This window comes from Diorhabda carinulata, chromosome 5 (assembly GCF_026250575.1).
Source record: "Diorhabda carinulata isolate Delta chromosome 5, icDioCari1.1, whole genome shotgun sequence".
In the NCBI taxonomy this organism is placed as follows: Eukaryota; Metazoa; Arthropoda; class Insecta; order Coleoptera; family Chrysomelidae; genus Diorhabda; species Diorhabda carinulata.
Genome location: NC_079464.1, coordinates 3,943,744 through 3,964,539, shown reverse-complemented (window position 1 = coordinate 3,964,539; position 20,796 = coordinate 3,943,744). Strand labels below are relative to the sequence as shown.

General features: G+C 27.3%; 1 protein-coding gene across 1 annotated transcript in view; it reads left to right on the top strand.

Annotated features, from left to right (window-relative positions):
* Positions 1-600: 600 nt before the first annotated feature.
* Positions 601-20,796, top strand: part of LOC130894096 (probable chitinase 10) — a 61,110-nt gene continuing 40,914 nt past the window's right edge. The window contains exons 1-2 of the mRNA XM_057800674.1: positions 601-958; positions 18,978-19,059. Coding sequence (XP_057656657.1) covers positions 956-958; positions 18,978-19,059 — 85 coding nt within the window. The 5' untranslated portion in view covers positions 601-955. The remainder of the gene's footprint in view (positions 959-18,977; positions 19,060-20,796) is intronic.

Genomic DNA, 20,796 nt, shown 5'->3' with positions numbered 1-20,796 from the left:
ACAAGGTGTGTTCTCTCCGTAGACCAATTTTCAATCTGTTCTGCGCACTTCCAAAACGCCGCCATATTGCCATGCAATCATAATATTGTTGTTCTGAAAATAATAACCTGGGCAAGTGTCGCGCAGAGCTATATACTTGAGTATATATCATTTCAAATTATTTAGTTCAAACTCAAATTTTATATTTTCTTAAAACAAGCAAACAGTAAATGAATGTAATTGTCTTGTGATTGGCTGAATTTCCAATATGGCGGCGTTTTGGAAGTTTTTTTCATTGGTCGTGCGCAAGAACACACCTTATCTCTATTACACCATGGATTAGTATACGACAATTCTACAAATCTATGATAAAATGGTTAATAATAATAGTAATTAATACATGACGAATTCTTAATTGATTTATTGACAATTGGACTAATTAAATCATGTTATTAGGAAAAAGGAAAAGAGAAAGTGAGTTTTTTATTAATAAACAAACAAAGTAGGACTAAATAATTAAATTATCAATAAACTTTTTCTATAATTAATGTATCGTTATAATTTAACGGATAGTTACGACCTCTAGACAATCTCAAATCTAGGAAGAGAAAGGTAAGTTATCAAGCAGTCCTTCAAATAAACAGAAACACAATTATAGATATAACGAATGTATAAGAGAGAGAAGGAACATTTTAACTTTCGAATTTAGTGTGCTATATGTCGACAAAGACGAAGTTATACAAGGAGAGCGAGTAAAACGAAGAAGTGTTGTATCTGGAGGGGCCCATGTCGAGCGAAATTCATAGCTATTCTTGATTTCTTTGAGTAGTTAGATAGCTGCGAGACAAGCCGTGAATTGATATTTAGCACGCGCCATTTCTCTATGCTATAACTCAATAGTGCCGTGTATAGTGTGTGAGCCAAAAAAAATTTTGAATAATAACGGATTTCAGTGCTTTAATTGATAGTTTTAACCATGGTGAGTGTTGAATTTGGATTTCTAATAAAAATTAGTTTTTTTAATATTATCTTTAATCTGTGAGTCATATATAACGATATTCAATACCAATTACCGAAATTCAACGTTATGCGATGTTGCCAAGTTTAACTATAAATCAAGAATAATTGGCAATTTTCTTGATAATTTTTTTATTTTTAAACAACTATTTTTTTTCGAAGTTGAGTAAGTGGAAAAATTCTGAGGTAAAATTACATATTTGTCTCTGCCCCCGAAAAAACCAATTCTTAAAATACTTTTTCTCTAATGTATAAACTGTATGCGATGTTGTCGAATTTAACACAATTTCAGAAATAATTGGACATAAAAAATATTTAGTTATTTTTAATATGTATTATTATGCTAATGATACTTTTTTTAACCATGTATAAGTGGATAAATTCTAATTTAAAAGAACATTTTTCCTCGTAAAAAATTTTTTCCCGCAAAAATCCGTTTTTCTACATACTTTTTCCGAATTTAAACAAGATGTGCGATGTTGTCAAATTTAATATTATTTCTGACAATAAATATTTTATTATTTATATTTATAAATATATATTTCGTAATATTTATTTATAATTAAGAGGCACAGTTGAAAAAATTTCAAATTATTATTTAATTCTTTGACATTATATAAATGAAATACAATTTGATTTAAAATTACAAATTTTCTTGTTAAAGTTTTCCCCAATAAAACCTTCTACAAATAGTTGTTATTGAATTTAGATAAAATGTTCACAATCTGGCATCACTGTAAATAACAACTTAGTAATATATAAAATATTGACCAGAGAGTCGGAATAATAGACAGTACCAATTTAACAAACAATCAATCAGCTGCCGGTTACAGATCATAGAACAAATTTCAATCGCAAGATCGTAGCGTACAATAGAAAGAGTATATAAACATATATTTCGCTTCTAGAATTGATAAAACACATTTTTTATAATATTCAAAGATAAATATTAGTAAAATATCCGTAATAAATTTACAGTAACGAAAGTAAGATTGAAATTGTAATATTTAAAGACATTGCCTTGAATAATCCAATTCAATATTATAGACATACTATCTAATCTGTTCGAGGTGATTTAACACGATCAGTAGTATAAGGTTCAAAAGAAAACAAAAACTTTTTTATCTAGAACAAAATAAATATTTATCGTGCTTACGATTTCACTGACCAAAAATCGAATATAGAAAGTTATATTCAACTCAGTGTCAATTTTTACGAAAAATGTCTATATAATTACCATCATTATCATTTGATTTATTCTATAATTATCGTACCTAGGAAAAATGTGTACTGGGAGTTTGAAATCGCGCGTTTCGTGATAATTAAAAAGAAATTACATTTTGTTATTTTATACCTGCCAGTTGCCATTACAACGGGAAATAACTTTTTTATATCAGTTGGACATATCTGAAAACGTCATATGTCAAAGTATGTCAAGTTTCTCTTATATTTATAAAATAACTATCATTAACTGAAATATACGGGGTGACCTTGAAATTTTCCTCAATTATATCGGAAACGATTTTTTTGAATTTTAATTTGTGAGGGTTTGGTGATATCCGATTTTATATTGGAATTTACATTGTTGTTAGATCTTTCGTAACCGGAAATAATTTCAAATCTTTTAGATTATTTGGACATCTTAAATACGTCATATGTCAAAGAGTGTCAAATTTCTCTTATATGTATAAACAGAGATACAACTATTATTTACTTTGAAATAAATTGAAATATACGAGGAGGGTCTTAAATATCCCTCATTTATAACCAGCTTTCACAATTCTTTATAAATTTTTATTTTGGTATTATAGTAATATTTACATTGTTGTCACGTCTTTCGTTTTATTGGGAATATAATGAATACTTTTTTAAGAAATACTGAACGTTATCCATGATATTACTTCAATTTCGGAAAATCGTGTAAGATGAAAGGATTTATGAACGCTCTCTATACATAATCTACGTCGTGTTACTTTCAAGGCGAATTATTTTGCAAGTTGTTATATTTGTTTTTGAGCATTACCAGAAGTAACCTTCTAAATTACAATGCTAACTTCTTACTATAATAATAATGACGTGTTAAAGTAAATCGACGTTTTGAGGTTATGAGTAAATAATTATGTTTAATGTCGTTAAACATATGCAATGTCACTATAATACACAAAAAAATGTTGAATGTTGTATGTATGTTGGAAAACAATCCAATCCATTTCAAGTAGACACCCATTGTTGCGATGTTGTTAATATATTCAAATTAGTAATAACGACTGAAAGTGAAAACATATCTAGATATGACAACACCGCTTAAAATTTTCTAGTCCGGCGTACAACAAAATTTGAAGATTTTCTGGTGGTCATTCATATTACGTCATCTGTTATTAGTGCAGCGTTGCGCGATTTATGAGTTGTTTCACATTTCTAGTTTTGACTCACACTGTACAACCTTATATTGAGAATGAATTGCAATATCGGTTAAAACCTTTGAATATCATAAAAAAATTGACATTTTGCTCATAAACTTTTAATATTATAGCAAAATTGACTTAATTGTATATTAAATGAAACCTAACATAACCTAGATATGGCAACACCGTTAGAAATTTTCGAGCCCAACGTATTAAAATATTTAAAGATTTTCAGGTGGTCATTCATATTACGTCATCTGTTATTAGTGCAGCGTTGCGCGATTTATGACTTGTTCCACATTTCTAGTTTTGACTCACGCTGTATAACCTTATATTGAGAATGAATTGCAATATCGGTTAAAACCTTTGAATATCATAAAAAAATTGACATATTGCTCATAAACTTTTAATATTATAGCAAATGTATTAAATGAAACCTAACATAACCTAGATATGGCAACACCGTTAGAAATTTTCGAGCCCAACGTATTAAAAAATTTAAAGATTTTCAGGTGGTCATTCATATTACGTCATCTGTTATTAGTGCAGTGTTGCCTATAGTTTTATGTGAATATTTTAGTTCATTATGAAGATTATTAAAATTCTTTTTAATAAATATTTAAACAGCATAAGTATTCTAGAATTCATCCGTAATCTTACCAGTGACAATATGGAACTGCTAAGTTTCAGTTACTTATAGTTTTTTACCCACACTGTATAATTTTATATTTAGAATCAATTAGAAAATCGATAAAAATATTCAAATACCATAAAAAAAAGTCGAAATATTTAGGTAAAACACATATTTATGTAATGATAACTATGGCAACGTTGCTTCAACTTGTCATAAGGAGAATAACGTCCCAAACATTAGCATTTCTAAGAAGGCTATTTATGTAATTATTATAATTACGCAACGAGTTTAATTTAAAAGATTGTCATCTGACGTGATTTATGCAAAACTTAGTACATAATTAAGTTCTAAACTACAAAGGATTTATTCGATTTCATTTATTTGCATAAAGAAAAACCAACAGAGAAGCGTTCGTTTGATGTGACTTCAATGTCAATTGTCAAAATATTGTTGAAAGTTTAACTTGCAAACACAAGTTAAGTAATAAAATAATAACAAAGAACGTACGTGTTTTATTAATTTCTATTCAAGCTGCATAGAATTTCTTTACTACTGACGTAAATTTAAACACGACAGGAATATTAAAACGAGATAATGTTGAGTCAAAGTCGGTGCTTAAATATGATATTCCATAGAATATTAAACGATATAATATTGTCATGGTTCGATTATTTTAATTTCTATATGCTATAAATAAAACTTCGTAAACGGTAGTTATATATCGTAACATATTATAAGTTATTAGATATCTGTGTATGACAGTTTGACATTATCACATTCTTTCGAAATATTCATGCCTGGCGGGTAAACGTAAATCGAACAACTGTAGCCGTATATTATGCAACATCGCTAAACACCGTTCTCTTTTATGATGTTTTTTTTCATTGTTACACTTATTATAACAAGATATACGAGGTGACATCGAAAAGTACGACGATGTTTCTTTATTATCAAATTTAAAATTGCCATACAATTCCGCCATTTTGTTTGTTATAAATAAATGAAGTGATGAATGATATTTTCATTCGAAAATCGGTTTAAAATGGCCGAAGTAATGATATTGATTTATAAATTCGATGAATAGATTTGGAGCTTACGAATTTTATGCAAAAACCTACAAAAAACATGATAATCGATACGAAATTTGTGACGAAACGTTAATAAATCATATCGATAAAAAATATGATAGATATTGTCTTTCGGGGGAGGTAAGTTGTGTGTCTATATGATATTCTCGAACGTGGTACCATTATAAATTCCGTGAAATACTGGGACATTACCTTAAAAGAGTAATTTGGATTCAAAACACGTGTCGACGACGAAGAGCTTCAGGTACTGGTTTTTGTTTGGTAATTATTTAGAGTTTTTGACTAGAACTTGTATAATATATCCACGAAATCGTTTATGAAACTGAAAGTACTATACCTAAATATTGGCAAATCCTTTTTCGAATTGTTTTTGTTTTAATTTTTATACAAACAATAAAGAAATTTGATTTTTTATTTGTCTTATAACATTAGCAAAATTATCATAAATGATAATTAAAAACATAAATTATCATGATTCTTGTTATTTATATTGGAAACAAATGGAAAATTTATTTTTTGAATGACCCTTGTATCAAATTTTTTCTGGATATATATGTCAATCGTCTATTCAGCAACTGATATACAACATTTTATGATAAAATATTAAAATTTATCACCACAGGAACGAAAAGAAAGTTGAGAAATCTTGAAATGGAAAATTTATTTTTTGAATGACCCTTGTATCATATTTATTCTGGATATATATGTCAATCGTCTATTCAGCAACTGATATACAACATTTTATGATAAAATATTAAAATTTATCACCACAGGAACGAAAAGAAAGTTGAGAAATCTTGAAATGGAAAATTTATTTTTTGAATGACCCTTGTATCATATTTATTCTGGATATATATGTCAATCGTCTATTCAGCAACTGATATACAACATTTTATGATAAAATATTAAAATTTATCACCACAGGAACGAAAAGAAAGTTGAGAAATCTTGAAATGGAAAATTTATTTTTTGAATGACCCTTGTATCATATTTATTCTGGATATATATGTCAATCGTCTATTCAGCAACTGATATACAACATTTTATGATAAAATATTAAAATTTATCACCACAGGAACGAAAAGAAAGTTGAGAAATCTTGAAATGGAAAATTTATTTTTTGAATGACCCTTGTATCATATTTATTCTGGATATATATGTCAATCGTCTATTCAGCAACTGATATACAACATTTTATGATAAAATATTAAAATTTATCACCACAGGAACGAAAAGAAAGTTGAGAAATCTTGAAATGGAAAATTTATTTTTTGAATGACCCTTGTATCATATTTTTTCTGGATATATATGTCAATCGTCTATTCAGCAACTGATATACAACATTTTATGATAAAATATTAAAATTTATCACCACAGGAACGAAAAGAAAGTTGAGAAATCTTGAAATGGAAAATTTATTTTTTGAATGACCCTTGTATCATATTTATTCTGGATATATATGTCAATCGTCTATTCAGCAACTGATATACAACATTTTATGATAAAATATTAAAATTTATCACCACAGGAACGAAAAGAAAGTTGAGAAATCTTGAAATGGAAAATTTATTTTTTGAATGACCCTTGTATCATATTTATTCTGGATATATATGTCAATCGTCTATTCAGCAACTGATATACAACATTTTATGATAAAATATTAAAATTTATCACCACAGGAACGAAAAGAAAGTTGAGAAATCTTGAAATGGAAAATTTATTTTTTGAATGACCCTTGTATCATATTTATTCTGGATATATATGTCAATCGTCTATTCAGCAACTGATATACAACATTTTATGATAAAATATTAAAATTTATCACCACAGGAACGAAAAGAAAGTTGAGAAATCTTGAAATGGAAAATTTATTTTTTGAATGACCCTTGTATCATATTTTTTCTGGATATATATGTCAATCGTCTATTCAGCAACTGATATACAACATTTTATGATAAAATATTAAAATTTATCACCACAGGAACGAAAAGAAAGTTGAGAAATCTTGAAATGGAAAATTTATTTTTTGAATGACCCTTGTATCATATTTATTCTGGATATATATGTCAATCGTCTATTCAGCAACTGATATACAACATTTTATGATAAAATATTAAAATTTATCACCACAGGAACGAAAAGAAAGTTGAGAAATCTTGAAATGGAAAATTTATTTTTTGAATGACCCTTGTATCATATTTATTCTGGATATATATGTCAATCGTCTATTCAGCAACTGATATACAACATTTTATGATAAAATATTAAAATTTATCACCACAGGAACGAAAAGAAAGTTGAGAAATCTTGAAATGGAAAATTTATTTTTTGAATGACCCTTGTATCATATTTATTCTGGATATATATGTCAATCGTCTATTCAGCAACTGATATACAACATTTTATGATAAAATATTAAAATTTATCACCACAGGAACGAAAAGAAAGTTGAGAAATCTTGAAATGGAAAATTTATTTTTTGAATGACCCTTGTATCATATTTATTCTGGATATATATGTCAATCGTCTATTCAGCAACTGATATACAACATTTTATGATAAAATATTAAAATTTATCACCACAGGAACGAAAAGAAAGTTGAGAAATCTTGAAATGGAAAATTTATTTTTTGAATGACCCTTGTATCATATTTTTTCTGGATATATATGTCAATCGTCTATTCAGCAACTGATATACAACATTTTATGATAAAATATTAAAATTTATCACCACAGGAACGAAAAGAAAGTTGAGAAATCTTGAAATGGAAAATTTATTTTTTGAATGACCCTTGTATCATATTTATTCTGGATATATATGTCAATCGTCTATTCAGCAACTGATATACAACATTTTATGATAAAATATTAAAATTTATCACCACAGGAACGAAAAGAAAGTGGAGAAATCTTGAAATGGAAAATTTATTTTTTGAATGACCCTTGTATCATATTTATTCTGGATATATATGTCAATCGTCTATTCAGCAACTGATATACAACATTTTATGATAAAATATTAAAATTTATCACCACAGGAACGAAAAGAAAGTTGAGAAATCTTGAAATGGAAAATTTATTTTTTGAATGACCCTTGTATCATATTTATTCTGGATATATATGTCAATCGTCTATTCAGCAACTGATATACAACATTTTATGATAAAATATTAAAATTTATCACCACAGGAACGAAAAGAAAGTTGAGAAATCTTGAAATGGAAAATTTATTTTTTGAATGACCCTTGTATCATATTTATTCTGGATATATATGTCAATCGTCTATTCAGCAACTGATATACAACATTTTATGATAAAATATTAAAATTTATCACCACAGGAACGAAAAGAAAGTTGAGAAATCTTGAAATGGAAAATTTATTTTTTGAATGACCCTTGTATCATATTTATTCTGGATATATATGTCAATCGTCTATTCAGCAACTGATATACAACATTTTATGATAAAATATTAAAATTTATCACCACAGGAACGAAAAGAAAGTTGAGAAATCTTGAAATGGAAAATTTATTTTTTGAATGACCCTTGTATCATATTTATTCTGGATATATATGTCAATCGTCTATTCAGCAACTGATATACAACATTTTATGATAAAATATTAAAATTTATCACCACAGGAACGAAAAGAAAGTTGAGAAATCTTGAAATGGAAAATTTATTTTTTGAATGACCCTTGTATCATATTTTTTCTGGATATATATGTCAATCGTCTATTCAGCAACTGATATACAACATTTTATGATAAAATATTAAAATTTATCACCACAGGAACGAAAAGAAAGTTGAGAAATCTTGAAATGGAAAATTTATTTTTTGAATGACCCTTGTATCATATTTATTCTGGATATATATGTCAATCGTCTATTCAGCAACTGATATACAACATTTTATGATAAAATATTAAAATTTATCACCACAGGAACGAAAAGAAAGTTGAGAAATCTTGAAATGGAAAATTTATTTTTTGAATGACCCTTGTATCATATTTATTCTGGATATATATGTCAATCGTCTATTCAGCAACTGATATACAACATTTTATGATAAAATATTAAAATTTATCACCACAGGAACGAAAAGAAAGTTGAGAAATCTTGAAATGGAAAATTTATTTTTTGAATGACCCTTGTATCATATTTATTCTGGATATATATGTCAATCGTCTATTCAGCAACTGATATACAACATTTTATGATAAAATATTAAAATTTATCACCACAGGAACGAAAAGAAAGTTGAGAAATCTTGAAATGGAAAATTTATTTTTTGAATGACCCTTGTATCATATTTATTCTGGATATATATGTCAATCGTCTATTCAGCAACTGATATACAACATTTTATGATAAAATATTAAAATTTATCACCACAGGAACGAAAAGAAAGTTGAGAAATCTTGAAATGGAAAATTTATTTTTTGAATGACCCTTGTATCATATTTATTCTGGATATATATGTCAATCGTCTATTCAGCAACTGATATACAACATTTTATGATAAAATATTAAAATTTATCACCACAGGAACGAAAAGAAAGTTGAGAAATCTTGAAATGGAAAATTTATTTTTTGAATGACCCTTGTATCATATTTTTTCTGGATATATATGTCAATCGTCTATTCAGCAACTGATATACAACATTTTATGATAAAATATTAAAATTTATCACCACAGGAACGAAAAGAAAGTTGAGAAATCTTGAAATGGAAAATTTATTTTTTGAATGACCCTTGTATCATATTTTTTCTGGATATATATGTCAATCGTCTATTCAGCAACTGATATACAACATTTTATGATAAAATATTAAAATTTATCACCACAGGAACGAAAAGAAAGTTGAGAAATCTTGAAATGGAAAATTTATTTTTTGAATGACCCTTGTATCATATTTATTCTGGATATATATGTCAATCGTCTATTCAGCAACTGATATACAACATTTTATGATAAAATATTGAAATTTATCACCACAGGAACGAAAAGAAAGTTGAGAAATCTTGAAATGGAAAATTTATTTTTTGAATGACCCTTGTATCATATTTATTCTGGATATATATGTCAATCGTCTATTCAGCAACTGATATACAACATTTTATGATAAAATATTAAAATTTATCACCACAGGAACGAAAAGAAAGTTGAGAAATCTTGAAATGGAAAATTTATTTTTTGAATGACCCTTGTATCATATTTATTCTGGATATATATGTCAATCGTCTATTCAGCAACTGATATACAACATTTTATGATAAAATATTAAAATTTATCACCACAGGAACGAAAAGAAAGTTGAGAAATCTTGAAATGGAAAATTTATTTTTTGAATGACCCTTGTATCATATTTTTTCTGGATATATATGTCAATCGTCTATTCAGCAACTGATATACAACATTTTATGATAAAATATTAAAATTTATCACCACAGGAACGAAAAGAAAGTTGAGAAATCTTGAAATGGAAAATTTATTTTTTGAATGACCCTTGTATCATATTTATTCTGGATATATATGTCAATCGTCTATTCAGCAACTGATATACAACATTTTATGATAAAATATTGAAATTTATCACCACAGGAACGAAAAGAAAGTTGAGAAATCTTGAAATGGAAAATTTATTTTTTGAATGACCCTTGTATCATATTTATTCTGGATATATATGTCAATCGTCTATTCAGCAACTGATATACAACATTTTATGATAAAATATTAAAATTTATCACCACAGGAACGAAAAGAAAGTTGAGAAATCTTGAAATGGAAAATTTATTTTTTGAATGACCCTTGTATCATATTTATTCTGGATATATATGTCAATCGTCTATTCAGCAACTGATATACAACATTTTATGATAAAATATTGAAATTTATCACCACAGGAACGAAAAGAAAGTTGAGAAATCTTGAAATGGAAAATTTATTTTTTGAATGACCCTTGTATCATATTTATTCTGGATATATATGTCAATCGTCTATTCAGCAACTGATATACAACATTTTATGATAAAATATTGAAATTTATCACCACAGGAACGAAAAGGAAGTTGAGAAATCTTGAAATGGAAAATTTATTTTTTGAATGACCCTTGTATCATATTTATTCTGGATATATATGTCAATCGTCTATTCAGCAACTGATATACAACATTTTATGATAAAATATTAAAATTTATCACCACAGGAACGAAAAGGAAGTTGAGAAATCTTGAAATGGAAAATTTATTTTTTGAATGACCCTTGTATCATATTTATTCTGGATATATATGTCAATCGTCTATTCAGCAACTGATATACAACATTTTATGATAAAATATTGAAATTTATCACCACAGGAACGAAAAGGAAGTTGAGAAATCTTGAAATGGAAAATTTATTTTTTGAATGACCCTTGTATCATATTTATTCTGGATATATATGTCAATCGTCTATTCAGCAACTGATATACAACATTTTATGATAAAATACTAAAATTTATCACCACAGGAACGAAAAGGAAGTTGGGAAATCTTGAAATGAAAAATTTATTTTTTGAATGACCCTTGTATCAAATTTTTTCTGGATATATATGTCAATCGTCTATTCAGCAACTGATATACAACATTTTATGATAAAATACTAAAATTTATCACCACAGGAACGAAAAGAAAGTTGAGAAATCTTGAAATGAAAAATTTATTTTTTGAATGATCCTTGTATCAAATTTTTTCTGGATATATATATGTCAATCGTCTATTCAGCAACTGATATACAACATTTTATGATAAAATACTAAAATTTATCACCACAGGAACGAAAAGGAAGTTGGGAAATCTTGAAATGAAAAATTTATTTTTTGAATGACCCTTGTATCAAATTTTTTCTGGATATATATGTCAATCGTCTATTCAGCAACTGATATACAACATTTTATGATAAAATATTAAAATTTATCACCACAGGAACGAAAAGGAAGTTGAGAAATCTTGAAATGAAAAATTTATTTTTTGAATGACCCTTGTATCAAATTTTTTCTGGATATATATATGTCAATCGTCTATTGAGCAACTGATATACAACATTTTATGATAAAATATTAAAATTTATCACCACAGGCACGAAAAGGAAGTTGAGAAATCTTGAAATGAAAAATTTATTTTTTGAATGACCCTTGTATCAAATTTTTTCTGGATATATATGTCAATCGTCTATTCAGCAACTGATATACAACATTTTATGATAAAATATTAAAATTTATCACCACAGGAACGAAAAGGAAGTTGAGAAATCTTGAAATGAAAAATTTATTTTTTGAATGACCCTTGTATCAAATTTTTTCTGGATATATGTCAATCGTCTATTCAGCAACTGATATACAACATTTTATGATAAAATATTAAAATTTATCACCACAGGCACGAAAAGGAAGTTGAGAAATCTTGAAATGAAAAATTTATTTTTTGAATGACCCTTGTATCAAATTTTTTCTGGATATATGTCAATCGTCTATTCAGCAACTGATATACAACATTTTATGATAAAATATTAAAATTTATCACCACAGGCACGAAAAGGAAGTTGAGAAATCTTGAAATGAAAAATTTATTTTTTGAATGACCCTTGTATCAAATTTTTTCTGGATATATGTCAATCGTCTATTCAGCAACTGATATACAACATTTTATGATAAAATATTAAAATTTATCACCACAGGCACGAAAAGGAAGTTGAGAAATCTTGAAATGAAAAATTTATTTTTTGAATGACCCTTGTATCAAATTTTTTCTGGATATATGTCAATCGTCTATTCAGCAACTGATATACAACATTTTATGATAAAATATTAAAATTTATCACCACAGGCACGAAAAGGAAGTTGAGAAATCTTGAAATGAAAAATTTATTTTTTGAATGACCCTTGTATCAAATTTTTTCTGGATATATGTCAATCGTCTATTCAGCAACTGATATACAACATTTTATGATAAAATATTAAAATTTATCACCACAGGCACGAAAAGGAAGTTGAGAAATCTTGAAATGAAAAATTTATTTTTTGAATGACCCTTGTATCAAATTTTTTCTGGATATATGTCAATCGTCTATTCAGCAACTGATATACAACATTTTATGATAAAATATTAAAATTTATCACCACAGGCACGAAAAGGAAGTTGAGAAATCTTGAAATGAAAAATTTATTTTTTGAATGACCCTTGTATCAAATTTTTTCTGGATATATGTCAATCGTCTATTCAGCAACTGATATACAACATTTTATGATAAAATATTAAAATTTATCACCACAGGCACGAAAAGGAAGTTGAGAAATCTTGAAATGAAAAATTTATTTTTTGAATGACCCTTGTATCAAATTTTTTCTGGATATATGTCAATCGTCTATTCAGCAACTGATATACAACATTTTATGATAAAATATTAAAATTTATCACCACAGGCACGAAAAGGAAGTTGAGAAATCTTGAAATGAAAAATTTATTTTTTGAATGACCCTTGTATCAAATTTTTTCTGGATATATGTCAATCGTCTATTCAGCAACTGATATACAACATTTTATGATAAAATATTAAAATTTATCACCACAGGCACGAAAAGGAAGTTGAGAAATCTTGAAATGAAAAATTTATTTTTTGAATGACCCTTGTATCAAATTTTTTCTGGATATATATGTCAATCGTCTATTCAGCAACTGATATACAACATTTTATGATAAAATATTAAAATTTATCACCACAGGCACGAAAAGGAAGTTGAGAAATCTTGAAATGAAAAATTTATTTTTTGAATGACCCTTGTATCAAATTTTTTCTGGATATATATGTCAATCGTCTATTCAGCAACTGATATACAACATTTTATGATAAAATATTAAAATTTATCACCACAGGCACGAAAAGGAAGTTGAGAAATCTTGAAATGAAAAATTTATTTTTTGAATGACCCTTGTATCAAATTTTTTCTGGATATATATATGTCAATCGTCTATTCAGCAACTGATATACAACATTTTATGATAAAATATTAAAATTTATCACCACAGGCACGAAAAGGAATTTGAGAAATCTTGAAATGAAAAATTTATTTTTTGAATGACCCTTGTATCAAATTTTTTCTGGATATATATGTCAATCGTCTATTCAGCAACTGATATACAACATTTTATGATAAAATATTAAAATTTATCACCACAGGAACGAAAAGGAAGTTGAGAAATCTTGAAATGAAAAATTTATTTTTTGAATGACCCTTGTATCAAATTTTTTCTGGATATATATGTCAATCGTCTATTCAGCAACTGATATACAACATTTTATGATAAAATATTAAAATTTATCACCACAGGAACGAAAAGGAAGTTGAGAAATCTTGAAATGAAAAATTTATTTTTTGAATGACCCTTGTATCAAATTTTTTCTGGATATATATATGTCAATCGTCTATTCAGCAACTGATATACAACATTTTATGATAAAATATTAAAATTTATCACCACAGGAACGAAAAGAAAGTTGAGAAATCTTGAAATGAAAAATTTATTTTTTGAATGACCCTTGTATCATACTCCTTGCATATACAATATTTTATGATCAAATATTAATATTTAGCACCACAGCAACAACCAAGAAGAAATTTTAAAGGTAAATAGTTTTCTTTTTGAATGACCTTCGTACCATATTTGCTCGGAATATATATGTCAACCGTCTTTTCAACAACCGATATAAAACATTTTATGATCGAATAGTATTATTTAGCACCATAAATACGAAGAAAATTGGTAAGAACTTACAATAGACAGTTTTATTTTTGAAAGACCCTCGTATTATATTTTTTTTGTATATATGGACAAATTTATCACTTTAGCAACTGTTTCAGAACACTTTATCAAATAATACTAACGTATAACACTAAAAGAACAATAAAAATTTAGGAAATCTTTCATATAGTATATACAATTTTTTCTTTAAATTACCCCGTATTCCATTGGCTCAGAAATTTAATATGAGATCACGGCAACATCGCAAATATATACTATCTTATATACTTATATACTTCATCACTTTTGTGTTGTGGTAGGCATGAAATATCGAATTCAAATGTTTGAAAGTGAAAAAGATAACAGAAAGAACTTCTTAAATTTAATTTAAAATCAATATTTTTAACTGTATAAAATAATATAAGTCAGCGAAAAATTCGAAATGACTATAATAGTTTTTCTATTTCCTTTTGACATCGCTAGATGTCGTACTAGAAGAAAGTGACGTATTACGATTAATTAGATTATAAGAAGTCTAAAATTACAATAAATGGAAAATAAACCAAGAATTTTAACGTTGTAATGAGTTTTATAAAATCAAAGTTCTACTAGATGTTGAAACATTTATACTCCATATACAAAACGACCTTGCATGAATACGAGTTTTTTCACGAACATGTTATACAGAGTGAACTGAATGTATCATATTATTCCTTTCATTAATACGATCCAATTAAATTCTAATAATACTGTCAATATAATAATAATTAATTTAGAAAAATATACAGGGGGCTGGAGTAGTTTTTAAACCATTTTTTTTTTTAAAACGATTCATTATATTTACGTTGTGCTTGTACCACGTAATTTACGCTTTTTGGTTGTATATGACTAAAAGAAAGTTATGTACCATAACAGTTAGAAAAAGACGAGTTTAATGTTCGGAATTGATTTCTATCACTGCCTTTGGATATGTTGTAATTGATTCGATGATTATGTCATTAAAATGATTCGTGATACCCAAAAACTAAGCACCTGCATGTAATATCTATTGTATACACATTTGAAGTTAATACGCAATCAAAAACTAACAATTTAATTTTTTATTTTGCCTTCGAATATGCACGTAATCTAATTAAATCGGTATTCTAGTGGCGTCTATAGTGTGACTCAACAAAAACCGTTATATGATTGTAGAATGACGATATTCAATAAGATATTACATAATGCTCATAAGGAAACCTAGTAAATAGTATACAGGGTAAATGCGAAAGAGTAACTTGTTATCAAAATCCAATTATACGAGGGTTGTCCATAAAATAAGGTTCCCAAAGGACTAGGCGATACTAGAAACTACTAGAAACGTGGAGCTTTAATCGATATTTGTTGCTGTGATAAATCATTTACGAATTAGGGAAAGTAAAATTAAAAATAAACCTCACAACAATTTTTTTTAGGAAAATTATTTCGATTTTTAAAATTATTATTTCAAATAATTAAAATATCAGCATTAACGAATCACCTTATATTCAATCAAATATCTATTACATAATTTATTTGGTAATTATGTTCTTTTTGACATACATTTCGATAATTAGACGTAATTATATAAAATAACATTCAATGAATTTAAGAAAATTATTATATTTTGACATTGGAAATAAATAGAGCATCGCTTGATTGAGTGTATAGACTAGAATCATAAAAAATAAAATATTATGGAAAAAAAAATGTTTTATTGCTTTTTTAAGGTGGAAACTTTTCTAATAACCCTCGTACACGAGTTACTGGCGCAAGCTACGAAATAAATTATAGTCAAATTTACCAAAGAGAATGATGAAATAATTCGTAAAAAATTCCTCGGCAGTCAACGTATTAAACTTCATAGAGGCATTATATTAGTGACGTATTGAACGGTTCAAAATATTCATCACGCGAAAAAGTCGTAGAAATTGTAATAAAAAGCTTTGGAGCTAAAGAATTAATGGTAGATGACGGAACTATATTATAATCGATATATAATAATTGGAATTTCTAAGCTATTTAGCAATCTAGTTCAGTAGTTTATGCATATGCAGTTAAAACTAAATTAATTAGTGAATACATTAACAAAAAAATCATATTTGAGTAAAAAACCATTCGTGAACACGTGACACATTAACTTACATTTACATGTGTATGTGAAATAACATGGAACCGTCAAATTACTGACGAGAATGAGGTCACATTTATACAACGTTGCCAGACTTTGTAATTAGTAAGGGGTTTGTGGAAACGTGAAAGACTGCTAATTATCACTATTCAGTTTTATTCGTAATTTTATTTTTAAAATCTACGAAATATTTAACGGATCAGTTTAATTGTGACATTATTTGATGTTAAAACTACGCGTAATAATTTTTTAAGGTTAATGTGTTGGTAAAAATGACTTTTGTTAGTATGAAGAGATGATTCGCGTTATAAAGTTGGATAATTAAATTTAAATCTCCTACCGACCTCGTATAATATTTATTTATCATTACAACAACTTCTATTACGTATTCGATGGACCGGAAAAAAATAGATGTGATCGAATTTATATTGCATAAAGAAAAAAAAAACGATATAAAAATAAATAATTGCGTAATCAAATGAATTGAAACAAAATTTATTATTATTGCTAAATAAGTTTTCACAGAAATCTCATTGTGTTTTTAGGTTAGAAATACCTTTTTTTTTATTTTCAAACTAAGACGGTTAAGTGTCAATTATTTCTCTTCTTCTACTTCAGTCTTATAGAAACATGTATATTGAAATGAGGTCAATGGTTTTTTAAAACGTCCATCGATAGGTGGCGCTTTCAAGTTGATTGGACGACGTTGTCTATTCATAGCGTAAGTTCGCTAGACCATAATTTTCACGCCCTCTATTCTTTTTATAGAGTTTAAATTGATGTACAGAAAGAGAACGATCGATATATGTATATATTCAGATTCTTCAGTACTCTATATTTTTCTGGATCCAAAATTATTACTCATTTATTTATCAGTTAAATCGTGACATGCTCTCAATTTTTTCTCAAATAACAAACAAAAATTTATATAATAAATATTCCTTGCCCCTCGTATAATTTTTATAGATTTCAAATTGAGGTTATGGAAGTAAAGTATGTTCAATAATGATTCTTTAAACGTTTATCTTTATCTCAAATCATTATGACTCATTTATTTATAGGTCATTCCATTCAAAATGAATTTTTTTTAAGTCTTCCTTATTTACAAATCGTGATTCGTCGGTAGCTCAAACAGCTGCGAAAGTCACGCGCCATTCTTGAACCGTCAATTCATTATTGCGAAATGGAGGCAGATACTATTAATAAGATGAGTAATAACGGTGTAATTATTGTTACTCATCTTATTGTTTTGATTCTTGACCTCGTCTACGATGAAGAAAATCCATTTCCAGCATCGGATTTAAGTAAAAGCATTGCACCAATCGAGGTTAGAATATATGACGAAAACTAATGAAATACCTTATCTCAGATAACGATTTTTTTACAATAATCCCCTGAGAACATGGCAAATTCGTTTAGCTAATGCCATTTAACTGTTTTAAATTCCACGAAATAATCATGAATACGTAATATGGTCACGGTTGAATGTTCACTTTTACATTTTCAGGTATACCAAGTGCAAACAAACTCTCTATTTCAAATTATAATTCTTCTAATAATATACAAACCTTACCTTAAATAATTATATGAATATTAATTTAATTTAATTTGTGTTTTAGTATGTCACTAAAATCAATATAAAAACGTTATTTTTTTAAAATTTGTTCGTATGCATAAAATATCGTTAAATGCAAATGGCTGCCGATGTCGAACAGTCAGAATAATCAGATTTACATAGCCGAACGCAGTAGTAGTGTCTAACTTGTCAAAGGTATAGAGATGGGAACTACTACTTTTTGGAATCACAGCACGATTTTAGTGATTTTAAATCAAATAGCAAAACTTTTAACCATCTGTAACGATATCTGTAATATTGTACTCCGATCTTTTAGTTTTCAATTAATTAATATTATTACTTGTTACAGATTTTGCGGTGTAAAATAAGAACTTTTGTGCTTTTATGTGTGATAGCTATTTTACTACTTCAATTAGTGTCAAGTGAAAGAGGTGAGTATTTTTATTCACATTTGAAGTAATTACCAACTTGTTAATAAATATTCAAATTTCAATACACAACAATTACGTCTCAGAATAGATACAAAATAACTTATTCTGAATCAAAAGCATCCCCTCTAACATATTCTTGGAGATATAACTGTCAGATGTTCGAACACCGATGCCATATGTCGCACTATTATAGATGATGTTAGTCGAAGTTTCGAACGATTTGGAATTACCGACGCATATTAATTCATCTTTCAATAATAATACGTAGCAAAATTCATTGAAACCGTTGGAATATCATATCAAATTTGGTATTAGATAAATTATAAATATTCTTGTTTATTAAAGGAAACGATTTAGCACAAATACTTTACAAATAGGAATCAGGAAATTGTACTAACGTAACAGAGATGTATTTATTAAAAAGTGGATCTTATTAGTTATCTTTTTTTCAAAACTAATTTTCTAATATTTAGTAGCAATTATAAACGCATTTTTACGGGATACATCAATAAATAAAAATTTTTTATAAAATCTGGCAACAGCACGTTTAATTGCTTATAGTTACTAAGAAAGAATAAGAATTGAGGTTATGCAATAGAGCAGCCTAACAAATTGTCAAAATACCCGCCGTGAGGTAAACAAATGCGTTTACCTAAAGCTTTTATATGTTTCATGAACTTATTTGTTATATTTTAGACCTTATGATACCCAATTATATTGTGAAATGTCTTCTTAAAGAGTTGCTATTAAAATAGACGAAATCTTTCTTCCCAGAAACGTGGTTTCCTCGTCTTTTTTCCACTATGTATTTTCTTTTGATTAGTGTAGGCAAGGGGTGATTAAAGCATATTGGAAACTCGAGGAATATGAGTAGAATTCTGACTAAATCTCCTTTTATCTTATGAAAAGGGTTGATTCCACCTAAAGCTTCAAGTTTGTCCTTGTACTTTTCAACCGCCACTGGGTTATCACTTACAACCTTGAAAAGTATTCACTCATGTTTGATAAACATGAACACAACAACCAATGCCTGTAATTTAAGCAGAAAATGGATAAAAATGTTCTAAATTTTGCGAATTGCAGATTAACTAGAAAAATTCAAAAATACTCAGCTTCAGTTAGTTTAAAAGAAAGAAATATAAAAAGTATCTACGGAGTCTTTTTAACACCGCGAAACAAAAAAACAATTCAAAACAACTCTCACTACCGGAAAAAACCAAGAAAAGCTAATACAGGTACATACGAGAAAATCAATTGTTTATTCCACGGCTGGCAGTTTGACGCAATCAGATAGATAAGTTTCAATTATAATTTTTATCAATTTTTACTTATTTATATTCATGGAAATAATAATAATAATAATAATAATGTTCGTGTAGAAGTTTTTCTTTAATAAAAAACAACTCAAGTTTACAGAATGCTAAAATTATAATTAAAAATAATTATTATCAATCAGCTGATATTGACAGTCGGCCATTTTGCATGGAAGGTAGAATGTTGGGTTATAATCGAATTGATGCCGGGACGTTTATGCTTTGTTGTAGTTCGTATTTATAGCAAAAAAATTATAGTTAAAAGTGTTTTAGTGAAAAAATAACTTGTTATAGTGTTCATTATAAAAATAAGTCAAAATAAACAGTTAATAAGTCGAGAATGATTGATGGTTAAAGTTTCCACACCTTGCAAAGTCTCATTTGAATTAATCACCGAAACAGGAAAAATCGGTATTTATAATAT